We start from the raw sequence: 26,327 nt of genomic DNA on the forward strand, positions 1-26,327 counted from the left end.
AAAAATGAGATAAATAGAAGGTCCATGCTAGCCTCAGTGCACCTAACTCTGTAGTGGTAATACCAGTTAGAGTAATGATGATAAAAACTACCATGCGCTATAGAAAGGCACAGTGTAGTAACCAAAAGATAAAATAATGAAAGTAGGGAACTGCCTTTTTAAAAATATTACTTGACCTTCTATTGCCAGCAGGAGTACTAGGAGAAAGCCTTGTAAAATGTACAGAAATTTGCAAAGATAAAGAACAGATACTGAAAGTATATTCATTCTTCATTCCTGTTTACCATTCTAATGTAATAACAAGCGAGGAGGCTTAGTAAAACAAACAACTAGACATCTGTAGGTAACAAAAAATAAAAGTTCCGAAAATTCTTTAGAACGTGTTTCCCTCTCAAAGGGTCCTAATCCAAACTCAGTGGAGAGTTTGCATTTTTGAGTGTCTGTTCCATTTTTTTAAACTTTTATTTTATGTAGGTAATTGGTGTTTTGATTTGTTTTTATTCAGTCTTAGGATCAAGGATTTCCTACCATTTTATGAAAAAAAAATCAATGACTTCATTAACAGAAATCCATTTTTTTCTGGTAACTAGCTAAGGCTTTGCCAGGCGAGTTTTACTCTGTATTCTGTATGCCCTGTATTTTGTATGCTGAAGGTCTGCCTCTTGCTTCCCTTGCTTCCCAAGGGGCATTTATGATGTTGAGGGCTCTTACTGACGGGGATTGACCTGGATACTCCTGCCATGTTTTATTCTTGGTGACTAAATCTTTCTCCTTAAGATATAAGTAAAACATTTGTTTAATTCTTTCTTGTTGGATAAAAATATAAATTGACACAGTGGGAAAAAAAGAGACTCACAAGTTCCTTACAGATAAATTTTTTATCTGCAAAACTCATAAGTATAAAACAGAGTGACAAAGATTTTCACATTTTGTGCATTTCTTTGGTCACTTTTTAGCATTTGGGTGAATCACTCTTCACTTATGATTTTCGTGTGAACCTCCCGGCTCTTCACCCGCAGCTTGTTGACTTGGGACTCAGCGATGTCCGCCCGCTCCTCGGCTTCCTCCAGCTCGTGCTGGAGCTTGCGGAACTTGGAGAGGTTGACATTGGATTGTTCCTCCTGAGAATAAATGGAAAGACAGTTATGAGAGGGGGAAAGTTCAGAATTTCTCCTATCTTGGGTCAGTGGGTTTTGAATCCCTTTTTACTTAAAAATGGTTCATTCTAATAAACCTTTTTAAAAACCTAGAGAAATACTCTTGATTCTTTTTTTAAAATTAATTCCTCTTATACTTCTTGAAGTCATGTGTAGGAGGAACAGGTGACATTTGTCTCCAAGATGTTCTAAAAGTTCTCAATTTATAATATCTTAACGTCTTAGAGCTACTACTAAATATGTCGGCTTTCCAGCCCCCCCACCCCACCCCTGAATCCTGAGAATGGAACCAGATTTCTTAAAAATGCAGGTATACAATCTATATTGTACCAGACTAACAGCCTTAAATATAAACTATTGTCATTTAATGTTGTTTAGAAATTAAACAAGAAGTTGATTGTTTGTAAAAATAGTCCAAGAGGTCCCTGATTATGTCTGAATATATAGCAGTAAGTTTGTGAAGGCCAGTTCTAGTTTAGTCTCTAGTAGTCACTCTTTTTTTTTTTTAAAGGCTCATTAAGAACCATCCAAAATATGGCACTCAAATTTAGAACATTTAGAAAATTCTGCGTCACTAAATAACAGAGCTTGGAAAAAACCCCAAATCTTCCTCTTACAGATGAGGAGAATAGGGTTAAGTCTCTCCCTCTCCCTCTCCCTCTCCCTCTCCCTCTCTCTCTCTCTCTCTCTCAGACCGTAGAGGTCAGGGGAAAAGGAAAAATCATAAATAATCAGAGGAACTAATTTGTGATATGTAGGTGTGTATATCCATACTTCCATACTTAGGAAATTGATATTATTTGATTATTATTTCAGGTAAATCCCAGGCTAGGGAATGAGATGTGGTGGAGTGTTGAGGATCTAATGGTTTGAGCATAGTCCAGACCTTCTGAGACTTCATATTTAACTGCTTACTTGACACCTTCACTTGTGTGTATAATGGTATTTCAAACAGTGTTTCCAAAACAGAATTTGTGTTTCCTTCTTGAGCTGCAAATATGTTCTTTCCTTAGCTCTCCATTGTAGTATTGTGCCATCCACCTGGTTACTCAAACCATACATCTGATGAATTAGCCTTACTTTCCTTTCTCTCACCTCCCAAGCACAACCTATTAGCATATCTTGTAGTTTCTACCTCCAAAACAGACCTTGAATCTCTCCACTTCTCTCTTTGTGCTCCAAAAGCCACTGGGCCACCTGAAAACCCTCCTAAAATGTCTCCCTGCACCTGTGTTTTCTCACAATCCGTTCTCCACCTAGTAGCCAGAATACTCTTTTTTTAAAAATATATATATATATATATATATATATATATATATATATATATATATATATATATATATATATAAATAAATCAGGGCACGACCAACCCAGATTAAACCCCTCCTGTGGCTTCCCAGTGTTCCACTGTATCTCAAATAAAAGCCAGACTTCTTATCATGGCCCGGAAGACTCCATGACCCGCCCCCTGCCCAGATCTCAAGCTCCATGTCTGCTGTTGTCTCCCTCATTCTTTCTGCCTCTTGGACCAGAACATGTCCTCCTCTCTCCCTGTCCTCCTCCCTGTGCCCCTCTCTCCTCTTTCCTGCTCAGAAGCCTTGCATCTGCTCTTCCTCCTCCCTAGACATTCTCCCCTGGCTCGTCAAGTGGTTGGTTTCTTTTCATTCTTCAGATCTTTGTTGAACCATTTTCCTTTGATCCTTCCTTATTTTACCCTTCTTTCTTTCATTCCTTTAACTAAATTGATTTGGACATAGCTGAGAACAGGAGGCTGCCCCATCACCCCAAGGGGTTCTGAACTCACCGCTTCCTCAGCTTGTCTCTTGTAAGCTTTCACCTTGGCTTGCAGTTTATCCACCAAATCCTGGAGCCTGAGAATGTTCTTGCGGTCTTCCTCAGTCTGAAATATTTTAAAGAGTAAGTTTCTTGAAAGTACAGATACCATCATATTTGGTTTTTGATTTCTTGCAGACTAGGGGAAAAACCAAGACAGGACATTTTCCTTACTTGGTAAGTGAGTTCCTTCACTTTTCTTTCATGTTTGCGTAGACCCTTGACGGTTTCAACGTTGCGCTTCTGTTCGCTTTCAACTTCTCCTTCGAGTTCACGTACCTGCAAGAAGATGGGCATTTTAGAGGTGTTTACTATGATCCATTCACTCAGTGGATTTCTACTTCTTCAGAAGATCCATAGTACTTCTTTTACTCGGCTATATATGTAGTACTTGATGCCTTAGGCTAATCACTGCACCTCCCCCCCCCCCCCATGAGCTCTTGGGCAGCAAGGAATATGTCTTGTTCATCTTGTGTGCCCCACATCACCTAGAAATGCTAGATATTCAAAATTGTGCATTGGATTGGAATGAGATGGGAATATGCTGATCAGAAAACCCACCCTGGCCTCCAGCTTCTGGATCTGCTTCTTCCCGCCCTTCAGGGCCAGCTGCTCAGCCTCGTCCAGGCGGTGCTGCAGGTCCTTCACCGTCTGCTCCAGGTTCTTCTTCATCCGCTCCAGGTGGGCGCTGGTGTCCTGCTCCTTCTTCAGCTCCTCGGCCATCATGGCCGCCTAATGAGCAGTAAAATGAAACAGGTTGAGAGAGCTAAGATAAGATAGCCCGTCAAGATTCTAGCTTGACCACCCCTGCGTGGCCCTCTGCTCACGTCAGTGATGGCCTTCTTGGCCTTCTCTTCTGCGTTGCGAGCTTCCTGGATAATGTCCTCCATCTCTCCCTGGAGTTGGGAGATGTCTGTCTCCAGCTTCTTCTTGGTGTTGATTAGGCTGGTGTTCTGGTTAAAATATAAAATTTAGAAATATTAAATACATAAAAGCAAAATTAAGATGTCCAATGTGCTAATGAACTTACAAACTAATTAAGTTAATAATTAGTATACCTTCTTGTTCCATAAAATATCTGAGTTGATAATATATTTTTACAAGACAGTCAACTCTGAATGTCACAATTTAGATAAACAAATATTGTTAACCCCAAAATGTTAAATGTTTTACACTTCAACCTCCATAAAGCATTATGAATAAATTTTTAGGTAGTACTATGATTTGAGCAAGAATTTCCTTTTCAGTCCACTGTATGTTTTACTGTTCTGTTAATATTCACCTGGGTGTGCAGGAGCTGGACGCGCTCACTGGCGTCCAGGAGCTCCTGTTCTGCAATTTTCCTGCTCCTCTCCGTCTGCTCCAGGGAGGCCCGCAGCTCCTCAATCTCGGCCTGCAGCAAGTTGGCTCTGCGCTCCACCATGGCCAGCTGCTCCTTCAGGTCCTCCTGGCTCCGGAGAGCATCATCCAGGTGTAGCTGGGTGTCCTGTGGAATGAATGATCATTGAGCCACCTTGTTCTCAGGGCTGCCCTCACTCCAACTGCTCTGGGACCATCTATTGAACCCATTTACCTTGAGGATGCTTTGGGTGTTCCTGTAGTTCCTCAGGGCTTCAGCAGCCATGCGGTTGGCATGGTTCAGCTGGATTTCCATTTCATTGAGGTCTCCCTCCATCTTCTTCTTGAGTCTGATGGCATCATTTCTGCTCCTGATCTCAGCATCCAGAGTGCTCTGCATTGACTCGACGACTCTAACATGGTTCCTCTTCAGCTGGTCAATTTCCTCATCCTTTTCAGCAATTTTCCTGTCAATCTCAGACTTGACTTGGTTCAACTCCAGCTGGATGCGCAGAATCTTACCCTCTTCGTGTTCAAGAGATGCCTTAATGACAGCAAGGGGTGACATTAGCAGGGACTGGAAGTGTGTAGTATTCTAGAAATACGAATTAGTTCCTGCCTTTGTGCCACCATGACACATCTTTATTCTGTTGTTATAGAAATTTCTACAGTGTGTTACTGTTGGTTTTGTATAATTCTGTCTCTCCAACTATTTCATGCCCTTGAGGGCAGGGCCCTTAACTTATTCATCTTTGTTTTCTCAGTGTCTAGCACACAGTTCCTGATGTACAGTTATGTTAGTTTAATGCGTGGTGAGTTTTCCATACTCATACTTAGTACACAGCATCAAAATTATTTTTCTTTTCTTTTGATTCACCAATTCAGTAGATCTTAACTCCTCTCAAAATTGTTTTAGAGTATACAGTAAAATATCTACCTCTGCCTCCTCTAGAGCAGCTTGAATTTCAGACTTTTCTTGCTCAATTTGCTTCTTTATTTTTTCCAGTTCATGGATATGTTTCCCTCCTTCTGCAATCTGCTCAGTAAGATCAGAAATCTCCTCTGTTGGTGAAAAAAAATTAAATTTGTTCAGTGAGGGAAAACATTCTTTCAGATCTTTTGTTGAAGAAAGGGTAAAATGTACTCACGTTGCAAATTCTTATTTTCCCGCTTCAAGGTTTCAAGTTGGTCTAACGATTCCTCATAAGCATTCTTGACCTTAAACAGCTCTGTGCTAAGGGAGCGGGCCTCTTTCTGGGAAGCTTCAAGTTCAGCATGAGTTTCTTCACACTTCTGTTTCCATTCTGCTAGGACCTGAGGGGCAAGGAATGGTCAAGAAATTTGGTGGAGAAAGTTTGATGGTATGAAAACCATCTATTCTGGCAACTTTCAGACAGAGTTGAGATGATCTGGGACTGAAAAATAATTACGAAAGAGAAAAGTAGAAATCACTGGAGTCCCTCCTTCTCCCTACTTACTCATGGAGCAGCAGCTGCTGAGAACAGCCCTTGGATGGTTTGAATCAGATACACTGAAGGTAGCAGACTTTAATCACATGTTGAATGCTGAGGCAGAAACTGGGGTGGAACTTACCTTATCGAAGTTCCTTTGCTTTTTGTCCAGGGCCGCGCAGGCAGCGTTAGACCTCTCCACGTCTATCATGAGGTCCTCCACTTCATTCTGGAGCCTCTGCTTGGTCTTCTCAAGGGAAGCACATTTGGCATTCACGGCTTCCACATGTTCCTCGGCATCCTGCAGACGCTGGGCCAGCTTCTTCCTGAAAAGTGAAATGAGGACAATAGAAGTGACTGGTCACTCAGAATCTCTTCTAAGGCATCTACCACAACATTATAATTCCCACTATATGGCTGTACATTATTCCCAGAATAAATGACTTGATCTCTCCTTAAACTTCCTGTTGAATAAGCAGGTCCCTTCCTTAAACTCTGTTGAATAAGATTCTCCCTCTTACAGTTCAGTCTTGAACTTTGGATTGCATTGAATATTTAGCCCTTTATATAACAATATGTGTTCTTTCTTATTACAGAATTTAATGTCTACTTTTTAGTCTTTAACAATGTATCTCTTTTTTCCCTCTACAAAAAGCCATATTTTTACATCTCAAAAGGAGGAGCTATGCTTCAGAGTCTGACTGTTTTTCTCTTACCTACCTATCACCTTGGACTGATTCTTCCATTAGTGGTTAAGAGGAGAGAGAAGCACAGGAGAGTACAGCTGACTCTGTCTCCACACTTGTGTAGATAGGATGATGTCCATAGTTCCCCTTTTTAAAAATAATCATTCAGCTTTGTCTGGCCTTATATCCTTCTATCCTCTTGCCTTTTTCCTTCTATCCTCTAATTTAATTTAATTTTTCCCTATCAGCAACCTGGAGTATTGGTTTTTCTTATTTAGGTTTATGTCATGCATGATTTTCCCCTAGGTTTTTATTTGTTTGGGGAGCAGTGGACATTTGCCCTTGTAGTACATATAGCAGGTGCACTTTGTTAATGGAGATATTTCCATTTTAACTAAGTCTAGAACATACTTAGCCTCCTCCAGCTCCTCCGTGCGCTGGATGGCGTCTGTCTCATATTTGGTCCTCCACTGGGCCACCTCGCTGTTGGCCTTGGACATCGCCCTCTGCAGCTCGGCCTTGGCTTCCTGCTCCTCCTCGTACTGTTCCCGCAGCAGGTCGCAGTCATGGCGGGCCGACTGCAGGGCATGAGCCAGAGCACTCTTGGCCTGAGAACATAGAGATTGGTGACTTAATTTTATATCTTTAAAGTTATGTTTAGTCCCTAAACTCCTGTAGGCCACCAGAAGAAAATGTTAGAAGTAAGCAGAAAACAACCTCAAAAGCAAGGACAATGACAAGAACAACAGCAGCAAAAAGCAGGGCTAACCTTTATCTCCTCTTCAAGCTGCCTTTTCAGTTCCTCGATCTGTTGTGTGAATGCTTGTTTGCCCCTCGAGAGCTGAGAAACTAATGTGTCCTTTTCATCTAGCTGGCGTGAATATTCACCTATAAAGACCAAGAACCGGAAAACTCAACTCTACTTTGGAAATTAAAGCTCTAAATTACAGACTGGAGCAGGGAAAGGGAGGTGGGTCTGAAACATGATGTAGAATGTGGATTATAGCAAACCACCAGCATCCACTTCAACCCTGATGAGCACATCTATGTGAAATGAGAAGGAAGGAAGACTTTGAGGTAGAATACATGCTTATGAACAGCATAAGAGATTTTGGGAGATGTTTAAAATTATTTGATCCCAATAAAAATTGATGAAGAAACATGTGAAAAGAAATGCAAATCTAACCAAAACAACATTCCAGTGCTTTTTGTCTAAGGCAACAGTGTTGTACTAGTTTACCTTCCATTGACTGAAACAAAATTTATTCTGTGAAAAATAGGAGACTTTGAGCAGTTCCCTCTGTAAGTAGAAGTGATGTTCAAAAGAAAATCCTGAAAGCATTTTTATATTAAATAATCAAGTGTCCTTCCACCCCAAGAATGAGTTGGATTATGGATAACTAATCAATTTCTAAACTAAGTAGCATTTAAATTTGTCTCCCATTCTTTAAGCAATATAATTCTGAAAATACACTATACAGTTGACCCTTGAACAAACTGGAGGATTAGGGGTTCCGACCCTCTGCACAGTCGAAAATCCATGTGTAACTTTACAGCCAGCCCTCTGTATCCACATCTACAGATTCAGCCACCCGTGGATCACGGAGTACCATAGTATGTATTTACTGAAAAAAAAAAAAATCCGCTTATAAGTGAACCCACACAGTTCAAACCCATGTTGTTCAAGGGTCAACTGTATTATGTTAAAAAGAGAGAAGATCCTTTTAGCACCACTTTTTGAACTGGTTACCTGGAAGCCTTATCTTTTTAACACTTAATAAGAATCACAACTTTCATTTTTTTTCCCATACCACTAAATTACTAAGAGTAAGCATATGCTGAGGAAAAGAAACTACAAGGAGCATTTCGACTCTTCAAGAATGCCATTTTTCATTTTCATAAAGTGTGCTTACCAAACCTGCATAACAGTAACAAAAGCCTTACTTGAGCTGTGGTCTAGAAAGAATAATATTTGAATGAATATGAAAGAGTAAAATATTTCTCCAAGACGCTGATCTGCCTACTACTTTAATAGTCCAAATGACCCATTGAACAATTTCCATCTTGTTACCTCTTGCTTGGGGAAGTCAAACTCTGGTAGAAAGTTGGATAAGTTGATAGGAGGAGGAGTAAATGCAAAGACTGTCCAATTTGGATGATCAAAACTATGTAACCCTCACTTGAATGCTCTTGGCTGGGTTGGGGTCCTGAATATTTCCCTACACCTGCTGCTGGTGCTACCAGCAGTTGGAAAGACTTGAGGAAAGACTGGAGTGAGCATCCTTGGACAGGTCATTTCATCACTGTCATAATCTGTCATCTTTAAAATGAGGATAACATTACACTGACTAATGAGGGTAATAAAATAACAAAAAACTCGTGGCAGCATTTTGAAAAGTGAAAATAAAATACTCTGAGGATATGCTTTTTGGTAACTTATAGATTAGAGTCAAATCTGCTTTAAAATGTTAAAGCAAAAGAGCCTGGATCTCTTTATTTAAAAGAAAACAAACCCCAAACCGAAAAGACAGAAAGAAAAAAACTAGTCCATGCCAGTGATCAATAATGTGTTCAAATGGGCGGGCACCTCCCAGAGGGGACATATGTGAGCTCAGGTACCTCACTGCAGAGTTTTTCAGTGAATTGAGCGTGCATTGTAAATTTATCATTCAATGTCAACACTGGTAAATGTCCCACCTGATTCCGTCTGCAGGCGTGCTCTCTGAGCTGTCAGGTCATTGATCAGCCGCTGCTGTTCTTCCTCCTTTGTCTTAAGTTCACTGAGTTGGTCTTCTAGAGCGCGGCACATCTTCTCTAGGTTTCCCTGCATTCAAAAAGTGGCAGATGGCATTGCAAGCGTTTGGTCCATAGACATTTTCAGTAATCCAGACATTCCATTGGAGCTCATTTATTTTGAGAATAAACTTTCTTTAGAAACAAATGAAGACAACCCAGGCCTTAGATTGTGATGGAAGTAGTAACAAGACCGGTAGTCTAAACATAGTGCCACCAAATTGCTTTGTGAATTGCAGCCTTTACTCAGTTGGCTTGTCTGTGATACGAGAATAATGGTACTTGATGATGCAGCTTATGAGATTTTTTTTTTTGAGACACAAGTTATGTATTTGTGTTTAAGGGAAAAGCAGAAAGCCTAATCAAGGTGAAGTGCTTTAAAGACTTCAGAATGGATCATTGAATTGTATTTTTTATTTGAAAGAACTTGAGTTGTTAGGGTGCATGTTCTTTGCGTACAGCTATTCTCATGTAAAGATGGAGCACTTTGCCCCAACACACTGTAGTTGCCCCTCCCTCTGCCCAGCCTCCTGCCTGGCACTGCCATAGTCTCCTCCTGCCAGTTACTACTGATTCTTGAAAGACTCACTCACACCTGTCCTACAGAAATCTCTTTAAAACTTAAATCATAATTGTACCTTGGCTTTGGAGACGGTCTCCATGTTGCTGGCCAGGTCATCGATCTCCATCTTCATCTCACTCTTCTCCTTCTCCAGCTTCTGCTTGACCCTCTGCAGGTTGTCGATCTGCTCCCCCAGCTCGGCCACGCTGTCCGCGTGCTTCTTCCTCAGCGCGGCCGCCGTGGCCTCGTGCTGCAGGGTGGCCTCCTCCAGGTCCCGGCGCATTTTCTGGAACTCGGCCTCCCGCTTCTTGTTCATCTCGATCTGGGCTGAAGTCGCCCCACCGGCTTCTTCCAGCCGCTCGCTGATCTCCTCCAGTTCCCGGGTGAGGTCAGAGCGCTGCTTCTCTGCTTTGGCCCGGGAGGCCCGCTCTGCCTCGATTTCCTCCTCCAGCTCCTCGATGCGGGCCTGGCATGGGGAAAGGCTCAAAGTTAAGAGCTCCTTGGTGGTAGGAATTTTTTTGTCATTTTGGATGAGACTGATGGAAATCACATACTTACCTGCAACTCCTTGATCTTCTTCTGCAGCTGCATCGCAAGGGCCTGTTCATCTTCAATCTTGCTTTGCAGATTGCTCATCTCAAATTCTTTCCTGTTAGAAGAGCAACACGTTAGCTCTCCGTCCGTCCTCCTACCAGTCTTCTTTCCTCTGTGTAATTGATTATCTTTATACTGCTGGTGTTGACGAAGTGAGTAGGACATGTTTTACAAGTCAGTAGTGTACCATTTTCATTACAGACAAAAGTCAAAGATGACATTGTTTTTCTTCTGTGTGCCATGAAGTAATATTTTAGAGACCCAGACAAGAAGCAGGTTACAGTTGAATTCTATCATACTCACTTTTTGAGTTTCTCATCAAGTTGCTGTTTGTCATTTTCTATATCCATTGTGGATTCTTGGGCCAATTTTAGGTCACCCTCCAGTTTCCTCTTGGCTCTCTCTAGGTCCATGCGCAGTTTCTTTTCTTGCTCCAAGGACCCTTCAAGCTTAATATAAATGTCAAGTCAAAAGGATTGCTTAGCTTCCTTTTCAAGAAAATAATTTCCTTGATAATCCTAGACTTACGTCATCCACTTGCTGCTCTAGCTTGGTTTTAGCTTTGGTCAGGGTGTTGACTTTGTCCTCTTCTGCCTGTAGGTCATCCAGGGTCTGCTGGTGGGCCTCCTGGAGGGCCTTCTTCTCCTTGGTCAGCTTAGCTATGACTTCATCCAGTCCTGCCATCTCTTCTGTGAGGTTTTTTACCTAGGAAAGTTAAGGAAGACATTATCTTTGCTCCAAAGCAGCGTAATTGGATGGCGGAGTCTCTAAATGCTACATAGAAGTGTGTTTCATACCTTGTTCTCTGTGGCGTGTTTCTCCTTTTCAACCTTGGCCAGTGTCAGCTCAAGGTCATCTATGTCTTTCTTCAGCTCTGAACATTCGTCCTCCAGCTTCCTCTTCTTGGCCGTCAGCTCAGCGTTGATCTCTTCCTCATCCTCAGCTCTCTCAGTCACCTCCTTGATCTTGGCCTCCAGGTGGATTTTGGTTTTGATCAACTGGTCACATCTTTCCTCTGCATCAGCCAAGCTATCTGCTTCCTGAGAAGGAACAGTAGACACTTCTGGATTTTGTTTTGTGAACATTCTCAGATTTTATTAAGATTTTGAAACCAAACAAGTAAATTGTGCTTTAAAGTCTTAGGTTAATTTTTATTAGTTTTCCATTGTTTAGGAAATATTTATTGGGCACTTATGGCACTGAAGATACATTTAACATTATTTTCCAAAAAAGTTTATTAAAAGAAAACAAAGAAAATGGTTGGGTATCTAGCAGGTGCTTGGAGGGAGGGGTAATATCAGAAAAGTGACTTCAAAGGAAGACATGTCCTACAGTAACAAGAGTAGCTGGGAGTTAAAGGGAGCAGCTGGAACGACTCAGGGCAACAGAGCATTTTTAAAAGGTGGTGCTTTGAGAAGTAGCAAGAGTGTTTCTTAGGAGAAGAAATGGGAGTTGGAATATAAACTCTCTGAGGGCAGGGTCCATGTCCCTTGCTCAAAGTTGTATCCCTAATGCTTGCTACTTCATGAAACATTTATTAAATAGGTTGTTGATAGAATAATGTTGAAAAGAGGTCATATTATGTTGAGAGGAGAGAATTATACTTGGATCAGACTCAGGTACCCTATGCAATTATCCTTTGATTCTTGAAAGTGTGATGAACCCCTCCTCAATTTAGAAAACCTTGGTCTACGAAAACTACAAGGAAAATCACAGTGCTGACCTAGGTATTTACAATTCATCTTTCTTTAAATTTTCTAGTCTTGTGTCTAAAACCTGTGCACCCAGTGGAACCAATGTAGAGTTTGTTCTGAATTCAGAGAACTAGAGAGTAGCCTTAAACATTTCTGTTGTTGATTTCAGTGGCGGTAGCTGAAATTCTCTTGTCATTTAGGTCACAAAAATGGGTTAGGTGATGGTGTTGATCAAATATTTCTTCCAAATATTCTCTGGATATTTACTGGGACATTGGACCAAGAACATCAACACTATCTCTCATGCATCGTCTCATTGACACTATTTATGAAAAGTATTGCCATTGTCTTTGCAATGGTCCTGTTCTTTCAGGGGACTAGAGAGTTTCTAATGATACAGTTGAGAGGGAAATTGCCCGGGGGACCAGAGATACAGAAATTCAGAATATTGGTTTCAAGTTGATACATTTTCATCACAAAGTCTCCTCCTTTTCCCTGTCAATATTTCTCTTTTTTCACTGCTCTTATTTGCATTTTTCAGTAGGGATAATCTTAGGGATCAAAGATCACTTTATTTCCTGCCCATATTCTGTTAGGAAAAACAACAGGGGGAAAGGAAGAATGTTTTTTATTTTTCCCTTCTCAACAGCAAGGAATCCTATCACAGTGCTTTTTAGTAATATTATATATAAAATTTTATGGACCATTCTGAGCAGTTGTGAATTAGGAACGATTGATAATCAGTCCCTTAATAAGGTGGAATCTGGCCTCTCCTCTAGTAATTGCTGAATCGAAATTTTAGCATCAGATTGCAGGCAGTGGGCTCTGATACTCACAGATTGAACCTGGAGCTGCAGGTCATTTTTCTCTTGCATCAGAGTAACCATTTTTTCTTCCAGCTCTTTCCTTTTGGCTTCAGACTTTGCAAGGCTTTCTTTGGTCTTCTCAAATTCTTCCTTCATGTTGGCCATCTCCTTCTCTGTTTCTGCGCTCTTGAGGAGGGGCTTGATCTTGAAATACAGCTTCATCCAGGGCCAGTGCTTCACATTCATGAAGGCACGGATATTGTACTGGATGCAGAAGATGGACTCTCTGTAATGGGGACATAAATCCTTAAAGTCAGATATAACAGGAAGCAAAATTAAAAGGCCTAGGCTGATGGGGTTTAGTAAAGTATCCCATTTAGTACCTTCTCTCCACCATCTTCTGGTACTCTACTCTTGCCAAGAACCCTCTGCACCTGGCCTGGGTTCGGGTCATCAGCTGGGCCAGCTTCTCATCTCGCATCTCCTCTAGGAGCCCCAGAAGACCAGCTTTGAAAAAGACCTGTGTGGGGGCAGAGTTGCAGATCAGAAACTTTGCGTAGACTCCAGAGAGACAGGCACAGTGTCAAGAGGGCGTTAGAGACGGGTGTTACCTTGGTGTGACCGAATTTGTACTGGGTGTGGTCAATGTCGATGGACCCAAGGAGCTTCTCAGAAGCCTTCTTGCTGTCAATGAACTGTCCTTCAGGGATGGCACTTGCATTTAATACCTTGTATCTGGTAAAGTAAATATAGTTTTTTAAAACTTGGTTTATTGATGGCACTGCTAGTCGCTAAGCATTAAATGATCCATTTTAAAAACTCAGCTTTAAAGTAATTAGTATTCTTTCTACGCTGTCTACACAGATAGTAAATCTAGTATCTACTGTCTATTTTTATTCCATTTTACCTCCCTGCACAGTTGCCACTTTACTTTCTGCCTCGTCGGACCCTGTTCTCAGGAAAGGATCCTTCAATCTTGTTCACATTTATGTAGACAACCAACAAAATGTAACATATTATTCTTTCTAGATGCATTTGCTATGGATAGCACTTATCTCTACTGAGTTTTTGTAAGGATTAAATGAAATAATCCAAACATATTGAGCACTCAATAATGGCTGTTCTTATAATTTTTGAAGTTAATGTAGACATCTATGAGCTAAGCCAGGGGCATAGTAAGTCCAGTGAAACGTCTGCAGAGTGCTTAATATATCTGTGGAGTGGTATATCTATATTTTAAAGGTGTTTTGAGACATAATTTTTTATTCTTTTTTTGGAAATTAAAAAATAACAAATAGAGGCATATTTTTCACTAAGTTGTTTTGCTTACACTAAATATATTTATACTGAATTTTAGGATGCACCACAATTAGGAAAGTCTGACCTCTGTTTGAAGTCTGCATAGAGGATCCTGCTGGGGAAGCCCTTCCTGCAGATGCGGATGCCCTCCAGCACTCCGTTACAGCGCAGCTGGTGCAGGACCAGTTCATGCTCCATGGCCCCTAGAAGGAGAAATACCACCCACGCCTTATTTCATGATCTAAAGCAGACACACCGGAACTCGTCTGGATGTCAGACGTGCCTTACCGGGAGTTTTGGTTTCATTGGGGATGATGCACCGTACAAAGTGAGGGTGAGTGCTCCTCAGGTTGGTCATCAGCTTGTTCAAATTCTCCTGTGGAACCATATGAATATTTGCTTAAAAAACGCACTGTTTTCTTACATTCACATTTGTAGACATAAATCATCCTGAGCCATGACATTGGTTCGATTGTAATGAATAGCATCCAGGTTGAATTGGCAAAGGATTTTCTCTGGAATCTCCACACTCCCAACTTGTCCTTCTGTTTCCTCTCTCTGTGCCTTATAAACTAGCTGTTAAAGTGGTCGTTCGCTGCTATGGAATTTCCTAGCATATGTTATAAATATGTGACATTTTAACACATGGAAACACGTCACTTACGATCTTTTGCCTAGATATGCGGTCTGATTTACAAGTAATTCAAAGTGTTTCTCCAAATCTCCCATTTCTTTCTTTCTCCAACTTTCAGTTGCACCTGCTTTTCTATTACATGCTTACTCCTTATAATTACAGAGCTGGGTCCTCCTGCTGGTTTCATAGAAAGGGGCTCTTCAGTGCCATGTTCTGGGAATTGTCAGAAAACCGACAGCCATATTACCAAACGTGAGAAGTTTTCCACTCAATGGAAATCGTGATTTTTTTTTTTTTTCAGAATAACTAGAACTTCAGTTGTTACAGATAGGATTGTCAAAGGATGAGTCAGTTTTCCTTAAAAAGCTATTTCTTATCACATCTGGTTTCTTATTTTCTTCTTTTAGATCAGTCTCCAAATCCTACCACTACTTTTCTATCCTCAACTTTCAAAAGCTACTCATTTTGCTTCTATGCCAATATACGCCTGAGCACCTGCCTCATTTGGGCACTCCCATAGGCTCAAGAAAATCTTAGGTTTTGCTTAATCTTCTCCCAAAGGAACATTTATTGTCAAATAACTTCATTTCCTGTCCCCAGTACTGAATTATACATCTCACACTGACTCCAACTTCCGGACACCTGTGTTTCCTGTATACTGAGCTCTCTCTTCCAAGCTACCTCAGGCCTTCCTGAGACTCAGTTCTGCCACTGCCTGCTGACCCGTCTCTTTGAGCCACATCTAGTTCTAGAATCCTTGCAAGATTACTTCCCCTTCCACACACAATAAAGTAAAATTGAACTTCCTGAATCTAATTAGAGAGAGAAAAATGAAGTTTGTACCCTGAAGAGAGCAGACACGGTCTGGAAGGAAGAACCCTTCTTCTTACCACCTTTCTTTCCAACAGACTCTAAGAGGAAGAGAAATCACAAGCAATCATAGTGCAGGCGTTCTCTGCCTGGGTTTTCTATATTGAGTAAAAGGTTAATTCTGTTGAAAGTTACCTGCATCAGTTTCTCTTCCAGCGAAGAGGAGAGCCAGAGTCTTCAATGCGGACTTCTGGTACAGCCCGACCACGGTGTCGTTCAGGGGGTCCTTGTTCTTGTCCAGCCAGCCGATAATGTTGTAGTCCACGGTGCCTGCGTAGTGAATCAGGGAGAAGTGGGCCTCGGGCTTGCCTTTGGCAGGCTTGGGCTTCTGGAAGTTGGCAGACTTTCCAAGATGCTGCTCATAGAGCTTGTTCTTGAAGGAGATGTCTGTGGCCTTGGGGAACATGCACTCCTCTTCCAGGATGGAGAAGATGCCCATAGGCTGAGAGAATGAAAAGGAAGATGAGATTTGAATTTCGTCTGCCAGTAGATGTAATATGTAACATTATTATCCTGTTTGAGAAAATTCGCTGTTTAATTTATTATGGTTGGTAAACCTCATTTCTTTGATTGGAAGTTGTTAAATTACCAATATTTATCTGGTACTTCTGAAGATCCAGATGTACTGCAGGCTCTAGGGTATGATGGAGAGCAAGTTAATGGAGATGAGCTCTACTAGAGTTTGTGACTTTCTCCCAAAGGCTTTAAAGCAGTATTTCTCCAGGGGTAACTTGCAAGCAATGCAGGTTATGTCAGAGAACTTGGAAAACAAGTATTTCTATGATTGAGATTAGGGAAGTGGGCAATTTTAAGTACGTGTGGTGAGTCTTTGGCTAATTCGAGAGGCTCTGCTTTAAGGTGCTAGAAACTCAAATTTCAAATGCCAGGAGTAATGAATCCAAGGCTGACAAAGAAATAAGAAGACATACTATTCTCTGAGCTCTTTCATAAGGAAAGATGGTTTAAGTGTAAAGTTGAATTGCAAACTGTAGGGAAATGCAGAGTTCTGGACTCGATAGAAGAGATCCAGTCTCCTTTCACTGAATAGCTACCTCAGGGTTGGCAAAAGGACTTTCCATGATTTTGTTTATATGTAGAAGTCTTGTACCATAGAATATACCAAGTTTTATGATTAAACAAAAATAGTGGTCAGCAGTATGATCTGCAATCTGAAAAAGGGAAGCGAACCTTCTCGATGAGCTCGATGCAGGCAGCCAGGTCCATCCCGAAGTCGATGAACTCCCACTCGATGCCCTCCTTCTTGTACTCCTCCTGCTCCAGCACGAACATGTGGTGGTTGAAAAACTGTTGCAGTTTCTCGTTGGTGAAGTTGATGCACAGCTGCTCCAGGCTGTTGAACTAAATAAGCAGAAAACACAAATTGCTGTTCATCTTGTGATACAGCCTCTCTCTGAACGTGGCTTTTCTTGCTTGGCTAGTCTACCTGCCCACCTGCGGAGAAACACGATTGGGAATGCTCTTGACTGAAAGCGGTATCACCGTACACAGAAGTCAAAGAGGTTGTACAGGACGGATGAACCTTGCAAACATTAGGCTAAGTGAAAGAAGGCAGCTTCAAAGGCCACGCATTATATGATTCCGCTTATATGAAATGTCCAGAATAGGCAAATGCAAAGACACAAAAGAAATTAGTGGTTTCTAGGGGCTGGGGGAGAGGGAAGTGGAGAATGACTGCTTAATGGGGAGGGATTTCTCATTGAAGGGATGACAATGTTCTAAAATCAGTTGTCGTGACGGTTGCACAGGTCTGTAAGTATATCAAAAACCTCTGAATTCAGAAATTTAAATAAGTGAACTGTACGGTATGTGAATGATTATCTCAGCAAAACTGTTATTTTAAAACTCTCAGAGTCTACAAGCTTGCACTGTTGTTAGTTCTCTTATTTGAAAACGTGTGGATTGCTCTTCCTGTTCCGTCTTGGTACCAGATTCTCTCTCTTTCCCGTGTCGGCTTGAAAATTTCTGGAAATGCTCTTGTCCGTAAAACTCAGACAATCTCATTCAGTGTCCATCAGTCTACTTATAGAGAAAGGGGAAGACATGGGACCTCTGGATCAGACACATCCGAGACACTACTGTCAGGAAGGGGACTTTGGTAACCTTCTTCCTAAACTATATGGCTTTCGTCTGTCCTGGGCAGTGGAATTTGAGTGTCTTTATGATGCTGTTTCCATCCTCCGTACCTGCACACGGCAGGGCAGGTAGGAATCTCAGAACTGTTCTTTGCATTTGTCATCGTTTCCCCACTGCCAGTTTGCTGCCGTTGTTGCCTCTTCACCTTCTTCATCATTTACTAGATGCTGACTGTGCTTGGGGACTGTGCTCATGTCTTGAAATTAAGAAACCCAGTGGTAGAAAGATCTCAGGAGTGAGTGTTACCTGGAGTGTTAGGTGTCTTACATGGTAGTTGAACTTGCCCAGCTTTGGGTCGGACACCATTTCCATTAACCAAGTTCACACAGGTCAGAACTGACAGGTAGAATCTGAGCCCAGATCTGTCTCGCCCTAAAATTCACGTCCTTTCGTGGACTTTTGATCTTCTTTCATGTGTCAGTTTACTTTGTAGTGTAGCTGTCTTTCATAGACCTTTTGTAACACAGACCGTGGAAGTAAGATTTGTTAAGTTTTTCTCCTGCGAAATCTGTGCTAACTCACATCAAAGATCTCAAAGCCAGCGATGTCCAAGACCCCGATGAAGTACTGCCGGGGCTGCTTGGTGTCCAGCTGCTGGTTGATGCGGGTGACCATCCACAGGAACATCTTATCATAAACAGCTTTGGCCAGAGCACCCACGGCGTTGTACACCTTCATAGAGAGAGTAATGATCACTGCGTTATTGAAGACATGTCATGAGGACGTCGGGGGTGTGTGATTCATAGTGTCATGCACTTGCCTGCTGCACAGTCTGGCCTTTGGTGACGTACTCGTTGCCAACCTTGACCCTGGGAAAGCAGAGGGCTTTAAGCAGGTCAGCAGAGTTCAGACCCTGGAGATAGGCAGCCTTGTCAGCAACTGCAGAGACACAATTCGAGTATCCAGCATGACATACTGTGGCCTCACAGTTGATAGGGACAGAGTAAGGAGTGAATCATACTGTGTGGGGGTAGATTTGTGTATATGCATCCGAAGCTCAGCTGTAGAGGAGACATGAGTTTCGAATGGGCTTATTTGCCTGTATTCTCTAATTTAGCCCAGATAGAGGTTCACCAGGTACCTTCAGTGCCATCTGGCTCAGCCTGCTCCTCTCGCTGCTTTTGCTTGAATTTCAAGTTCCCGTAGTGCATTACTGCCCCTGTGAGCTTGTAGATGGCGACCCTTTCATCCGCAGTGAAGCCCAGGATGTCGATGGCGCTCTGCCAGGAGAGATGAGAGGACAGAAGTTGGGCAGAAGGCACCAACTTATTTAGGAGCATTTGTATTATGTCCTTAATCACACCTACAGCAGGTTGTCATCGTCATGCCCAAATGTAAGGAATTGTTTTTTAAAAACTGCACGTGTAACTTACGTCTGTGGCCATCAGCTCTTCTTGGTCATCAATGCTGGGGACTGAGATCTCCCCTTGACTGACGTAGGCGTAGTCGTACGGGTTGGTGGTGATCAGGAGCATTTCTGTGTACGTGGAAAATTCGGTGTATATGTTTCACCTTAGAAGATGCTAATAGAACAATTAGCTTCTAACTTACAAATTTAAGCTCTTACCAATTAGATCTGGCTTCTTGTTAGACATGATCTGGTAAAAAATATGGTAGCTTCTTTCTGCCTTTAGCTGGAAAGTGACTCTAGACTTTTCCAGGAGATCTGCGGTGGAAAGCAGGCGTTGGCGTAGGTGAAAAAAGTATAAAGTTCCTGGAGTGATTTTGGAACCGTGGGTCTCTAGCTAAATCTCCTTGGCATGCTTGAGATTCCAGCTGAACGTCCCCACGAGGTAGATAGTCCACGTTACGTCTCTGCAAACGCCGCGCGTTTGCTCTTACTACCTCTAGAAGGGAACTAAAGTTGCCTGGCCCAGGACGTATTCATTCTCACACAGAAGGTCCTTGACATTTGGAATATACCTGATCCTTGATAACTCGGTCCTCTCCTGGGTCTCTTCTCACTTTATACCAGAGGGGTTACTAAGAGCATGTTTATGAAGGCTCGTACTAGGAAGAAATCACATACACTGAACCCATAGGAAACAGATATACTTCTAGTCTTAGCTTTTCCCGAGAAAAATTTGAAATTTGTTCTGAGGCTGGACTACTTCAGACAAGCCCCACGAGCCCTGGCGGTTTCTCCAGAACCGTTAGCTCATGACTGGGGCGGGGAGGGGGTGGGGGGGGATAAAGCCCGCTGCGGGCTGTGGTTGAGACTGGCATTAACCACGGGTGTGCTTGGCAGCAGACTGGTGTCTCACAGGCTCCAGGCTCAGCAGGAGCTGTAGAATGTTCCTCCAAACCATCATTTGCCGTTCTTGGATTCTACTTAGGGGGTCCTGTTACTCACATGTTTCAATATCAGCAGAAGCCAGTTTCCCTGTGGTACCGAAGTGGATCCTGATGAATTTACCCTTGCAAGTGAAAAGGGTGATGTTATATACAAAACTGGAGGCACAGAAGTAAGAAGAGACTGAAATGATAACTGAGACATGCCTCGTTTGGCACTGAAGGGCTGAGAAAGCCTTTCTGTGACCTAGGGACTTACAAAGCGAGAGGAGTTGTCATTCCTCACGGTCTTGGCGTTGCCAAAGGCCTCCAGTAGGGGGTTGGCACTGATGATTTGATCTTCCAGGGTCCCCTGCAAAGGCAAGAAGGCAAGAGCGGTCCTCACTTGTGGGGCTCAGGAGTTTCTCACCTGCCAGCCCAGATTGTGACACGGCGGCCAGACCCACCTGCATTTTGCCACTAGTAGGTTCCTCCTTCCTCTTCTCCCCTGTCACCGCAATTGTTGCAAAGTACTGGATGACGCGCTTCGTGTTCACAGTCTTCCCAGCCCCGGACTCCCCGCTGTCAGACAGTGATCCAATATGTGTGAGAGATTAAGCTCTTGTGACAAATGAAACGACTTTCATCTGCATTCACTGCCTTATTTGCCTGCTTTATATTTCTTGTCAGAGTCTCCTAGGTCTTTCTCTTCATCTAACATGTAGCTCATGGTGTTTCTGGTGCTTTGCACTCAACAGAAGCTGAGACATTCATTCAGTAATCATGTAACGCTTATTTCTTGAGCGCTTAAAATATGCGAGACTCTCTTCTAGGGGCTTAGCCCGGGACTTGAGTGTCCAAGAAGTACCCACTCAATCACTATGTAATAAATGAAGCAATTAGTGCAAAACTCTCTGAAATAATGATGTGTCTGTCAGCTTCCTTAGGCTAAAGACATTCCCAAGTGAGGTCTTTGAAGGAATAAGCATTCCCCAGTAGACCTTGCAAATGAAACACTGGCAACGTTGTCAAACTCCCAACCGTCGGAAGCTGTGTGTGCTCGCTTCCCGGTAACGGGTTCTGGCCGTGTGAGGATGTGGTGGTTTACATCTCCAACTTGCCGGAACATTCTGGAACTTTCAGTACTGGACTAGCAAATGATTTAAATTGGGACATTGTTCTTTTGCATTCAGATGTAACCTAAACTTTATAATATCTAATTGCAGGCTGATCATGCTGTTGGTTTAGTATGGGGGCATGAAGCAATTTCTTGTTTTGGTTTGTCATTTTCCCAGTGTGAGTAAAATAGGAATAAGTCTCATAATATTAATACATACGTGATTAAGATAGACTGATTCTCCCGATCTGGAAGAAAAATAGTGGACAGTCAACATTTATATCATTACACAAAGAACCTTTCTTTAGGTAGACACTGAGAGCATCGTGTGTGTCTAGTTCAATGGAGTTTTTCAATATATTATTATAAAGCTATATGTGATATTATTTTTAAGTCTCAAGTTGGGAAAGAGAGACATTAAAATATTGTCATATTTTAAACTTAGGCACCACTGGAAGTGTGTCCTTTTGATTAAAAAAAAAAAAAAAAAAAAGCAACTTTACAGAGCCACATTCCCTACTTGTCATCTGTAGATTTCAGGCTGTCTGCTGACGGATGCATATAACTGAAAAATACATAATATGCTAAGACTTAGACTCTATTTTATAGTTTAAAGTAGTGTTAATCAGACCAAAGTTCAATTCATATCGCAGATACACACATGCGCACGCATATACACATGTACTCACTTGTATCTCAGGGCCATTGACTGCAACCCTAACTCTGATCAGCCTTCCCCAAAAATGCCATTGGGTCAAATAAAGATCAGGTGAGAGATAGTGCCTCTATCAGAATTAAGTTCTTTAATAGGGGAACAGTAACAATTTCCGTTTGTATGCATGTAGCCCCAAAATATCACTTTCATCAGAGAGGGGATATTGTCTCTGAGGTGGTTTCTGACGACTTTAAAGATGTAACAGTACTCTTAAAAGTATCCAGGTTGCAATCAACAGGATACTTAGGTACTAAAATGTTGAACATGTATTTTTCATTTCTATTCAGACAATACACTTCAGCTTGTTTTTGTTAATTAAATGTTTAAAATCATGAATTTCCAAGCAAAGAGACTATCAGCGAGTCACACTTAGTAGGATGGAGCAGTACGTGGTCTGGTGGAGTCATGGGGGTGGAATCAGAAGAACTGAATGTTAGTTCCCGCTTGACAGTGTGGACCTCACTGTTCTTTTGTCCCCTCTTCTGTGCTACTGGGAGGTTGGATTCAATTATTTCCAAAGCCCTTTTTTGCTTTACCATTTTGTGATTATAGGTGGTAAAATAATTCATATGGAAAATATTTGAACCACTCACCAGTCAGCATGAACTGATAGGCGTTGTCAGAGATGGAGAAGATGTGGGGCGGGGCCTCCTGGCGCTTTTTGCCTCGGTAGGCAGCCACCACCTCTGCGTTGTACACTGGCAGCCACTTGTAGGGGTTGACAGTGACGCAGAACAGGCCTGAGTAGGTCTGCACCAAAAGAAATAGAAAAGAAATTAATTATTTCATGGGGACCTTAGGAATGTGCTGTTTTTCAAAATATGAGCGACGTGCATGAGCAGAAGAAGTCCATGAGAATGAACTCACAGTAGATCATCCAGGCTGCGTAACGCTCTTTGAGGTTGTACAGCACTCCTGGCTCGTGCAGGTGGGTCATCATGGCCATGTCCTCGATCTTGTCAAATTTGGGAGGGTTCATGGGGTAGACCTGGTCATCTTTCACTGTCAGAGTCTGGGAAACAGGAGAGATGACTGTTTATGTCAATTGAGTGACCAAACGAAATCATCAGTGGAATGTAGTCAGCTCCTGGGACCCTACTCACCGCTCCTCCTTCGGTCTTCACCGTCACTTTCCCTCCTTCTCTGCTCTGGATCGTCCCTTTGACAAAGGATTCCTTGGGCTCAGCCACAAAGACTGATGTCTTGGCATCAAAGGGCCTATTCTGGGCCTCGATGCGCTCCTTTTCAGACTTTCGGAGGTAAGGAGCAGCCTCCCCAAAGACAGCCATTTCCTGGTCTGAACTCATGGCTGCAGGTTATTGATGGCAGCCCTGTCAAAGACCCTGCCTGGTAGAGGAAGAAAAGATACTATAAAAATTCAGAAACTTGACCATTAGATTTATGTTAAAAAACCAAAACAGTTTTCATTTACTGACCAGTTTAGAGCGAGCATAATGTTTCGTGTGAGCACCTCCCTGGCTTGGCTGGAGGTGAAATGTCATTCTCTGCATTCTGTGCTAGTGCTAACAGATAATTACTCTATTTGGAAAGAAACTTTTGTTTCTGGCTCATCCATTGTATGATGTTGTACCTCCTTTTCCTGTTTCATTTGCATATTAACCTTTAGAAGGAACCCATGTCAGGGTATCCAGAACACAATGCTAACGTGACAGCAGGGCTTCTCCAGCTCTTTAACTCTTAGTTCTGATCGTCCAGCTAGATTATAAGCATCTTGCAGGCAGGGAGTGCTTTCCTTTTACAGCATCCCTCACGCCTCTTAGGACACATGCTAGGTACAGGGAAGGATCAAAGCTGGCTTTATCAATTAAAAGTTCAACAGAAACACATTGTAAAATTATAGGAACTGTTTTGTAAATGGTGAAAAGCTTTTTTTTATAGATTTCTGGTTTTCAAATACTACCTAATAGAGGAAAGTAGAAATGAGAGCAACTTTGTTTTGTCAAAAATAATCTATTACACGTCAGTTTCTCCTGTTCCTGTGTCGTACTTCTGACAAGCTTCCGCTTCTTTACCCACCTTTAGTATTCTCAGAAACTTATTATAAGTGTTATTACCTATATTTTCTTACTTTATTACTAATATCTTTATAAAATTTCAGAAAATTTTTTTCTTGTCACTTTTAGCATCTGTTAATCCTGTCAATAATGATCATATGTAACCTGTTTTGTAATAATAGAAGACATCTTCCAGGAAAACTCAAAGCACTTCTTAACATTTTTCCATTCAAACTACAGTGATTTGGAAAGTACAACTAAAATCTTTTGTCTTGCTAAAAAATGCTCACAATCAACTTTCACATCATATTTTTTAAAATGTCCATTTTATAGCATGTGAAACACCATGCAGATTTCAGCCATTTTCCAAGGCAAGGATTCTATCCATTCTGCTTATCCATTTAGACAGCTTCTTAAGGTATTTTATATTATATATTGTGCTGAGTAAAAGCTGTAGTATGAAATTTACATTTTCTCTATGAATGAATTATAATGCTCTGAAATGTTATATTGCATGTTGCAATTCAGTTATTTGAAAGACAACCTGTAATACTACAAATAGAAAAAAATGTATCTAAAACTCCTAAAGATTCTGAGAAAGCAGATATTTCATATATTGCAAAAGATATAAATTAATGAGAACCAGTCTGTAAAGTCCCCCTCGGAGTTTTTCAAGGGAAGAATGAACAGCCATGAAATTGAAATGCTTTTATTTTATAATCCCCCCGGCCACTCTCCAAACCACTGCAAAAGATTTCTTGCACCCTGCCAAGAATCAGAAATAAAAAATCAGTATCTTACCTTAGAGATGCAACCTTGAAGTGGGTCAGAACTGTAAGAAAAAAAGCAAATTTCCTTTGGTTAAATTCTGGCAATTCCCAGCTGTAGCATGAATGATTCTTAACTGAGAAGCAGGAAATGACTGGGAATACTGAAGCATCTAATTAAAATTGCTACAGCGTAAGTTGGTGCTTGACTGGAAGGGCTGCCAGCGGCAGTGGGAGCCAGGATGTGTGGCATGCGTGCGGGCAGCCAGACATCCCTGCCGGTCCTCCGACAGGGCCTGTCCTCACACACACTTACCTTGAAGCTTTATGAGGAAAGACAAGTCATACTCATTCCAAGGGCACTTTTATAGGGTCAAATATGGAAAACACGTAGCCTCCTCCCCTTTCTTAAATCATATTTGGCAAAACGTGTTTTTGGCAATGAAGGTCTCCAAGCATAATTCCCCTCATATTAAAGATGTTTGGATATAATTAGAAATATTTCGTCTCACACTGGGTTCAGTGTATAAATCAGTCTCCTATAAATAATTTGAGTTGTTGGCAACGTGGAAGTGACCGCCTGCGGAATAACGTGAGGCGTTGTTTCAGAAGCAGCCGGGATCTGCGTGCCCTCCACCTGGTTTTCCTGCCTCGCCGTGTCAGGGCTCTTCAGCTGCCGCACGATTGCAGATACTATACCCGGGAGGAAAGTTTCTGCTCTTTACCAGAGGGTTAGGAAAAGATGGCGAGTTTCTCCCGAGAAGCCGTAATTTTTTCCCCCAATTTGCTGTACTTTTTGGAGGATGCTTCGAAATTTAATTTTAAAACTTGCTTCATGAAGAGCAGCCAAAGACAGACGGCTTCTTTTGTTTCCTTCAGTCAGTCTGTTCACTGTCAGATCACTCCACTCCCACTTCAGGCTTGCTCCAAGATTGTATTGCCTCGCCGAGCTCGGATGTTCTGCCTCTCGCTCGCTCGCTCGCTCTCTTTTTTTTAACACAAGTTTTTTTGTGAAATCCTCTGTGAAACTCAATGTAAGAAAATACTAGAAAACAGAGCATTTCTCTGTCTACATATGCAGCATCTGTGACTTCTCCTCCATCAGTTATCAATGGTATATAGTTCACATTTTGCTTGTGAATGATACAGGCACATTATTTTCCATTCTGATTTTTTATCAAAAAAAGTTTGTTTTATTGTCTCCATGGCCTTGCCTGTCTCTGTGTCATCATTGTCTGTCTGAGATTGAGACAGAATTTGCTTAATATACCCTGTTTTGAAGCCATTCCTGCATTACTGTAATTATATTTCAGTCAATTTAATGGAAATAAGCTGCCTTATGAAAGCAGGTATCTGGAGATACTGTTCATAATGGTCACATGATTTTATTGCTGTAAGGGACTATTAAATCCATATTCCTCTTGTCACTGAGAAAGAAACTGAAATTCAAAGAATAGAAGAGAGTTCACAAATCACACAGCAGTCCAGACCTTGGTCACTTGGTTTGCAGCCCAGCATGCTTTTTAAAGGCATCAGGAAGGGTCTTACAGGAGACATGCGTCTGAGTGGGC

General features: G+C 41.9%; 1 protein-coding gene across 1 annotated transcript; it reads right to left on the minus strand.

Moving 5' to 3' along the window:
- Nucleotides 1-866: 866 nt before the first annotated feature.
- Nucleotides 867-25,162, minus strand: MYH1 (myosin heavy chain 1). The gene is made up of 40 exons (XM_032498792.1): nucleotides 25,073-25,162; nucleotides 24,791-24,821; nucleotides 23,078-23,321; nucleotides 22,843-22,986; nucleotides 22,568-22,724; nucleotides 21,480-21,507; nucleotides 20,610-20,724; nucleotides 20,423-20,515; nucleotides 20,225-20,288; nucleotides 19,439-19,537; nucleotides 19,245-19,348; nucleotides 18,953-19,091; nucleotides 18,632-18,750; nucleotides 18,394-18,543; nucleotides 16,906-17,076; nucleotides 15,853-16,159; nucleotides 15,691-15,758; nucleotides 14,502-14,589; nucleotides 14,299-14,416; nucleotides 13,526-13,649; nucleotides 13,298-13,434; nucleotides 12,945-13,200; nucleotides 11,212-11,454; nucleotides 10,943-11,119; nucleotides 10,718-10,863; nucleotides 10,379-10,469; nucleotides 9,897-10,286; nucleotides 9,163-9,289; nucleotides 7,235-7,353; nucleotides 6,877-7,073; nucleotides 5,922-6,105; nucleotides 5,477-5,642; nucleotides 5,266-5,390; nucleotides 4,564-4,872; nucleotides 4,273-4,476; nucleotides 3,818-3,943; nucleotides 3,552-3,722; nucleotides 3,165-3,269; nucleotides 2,962-3,057; nucleotides 867-1,121 (listed from the first exon to the last, which is right to left on the minus strand). Exons 3-40 carry the CDS (start codon nucleotides 23,279-23,281, stop codon nucleotides 969-971), a joined length of 5,814 nt encoding a protein of 1,937 aa, XP_032354683.1. The 5' UTR covers nucleotides 23,282-23,321; nucleotides 24,791-24,821; nucleotides 25,073-25,162; the 3' UTR covers nucleotides 867-968.
- Nucleotides 25,163-26,327: the final 1,165 nt, after the last annotated feature.

This window comes from Camelus ferus, chromosome 16 (genome assembly GCF_009834535.1).
Source record: "Camelus ferus isolate YT-003-E chromosome 16, BCGSAC_Cfer_1.0, whole genome shotgun sequence".
Classification (NCBI taxonomy): domain Eukaryota; kingdom Metazoa; phylum Chordata; class Mammalia; order Artiodactyla; family Camelidae; genus Camelus; species Camelus ferus.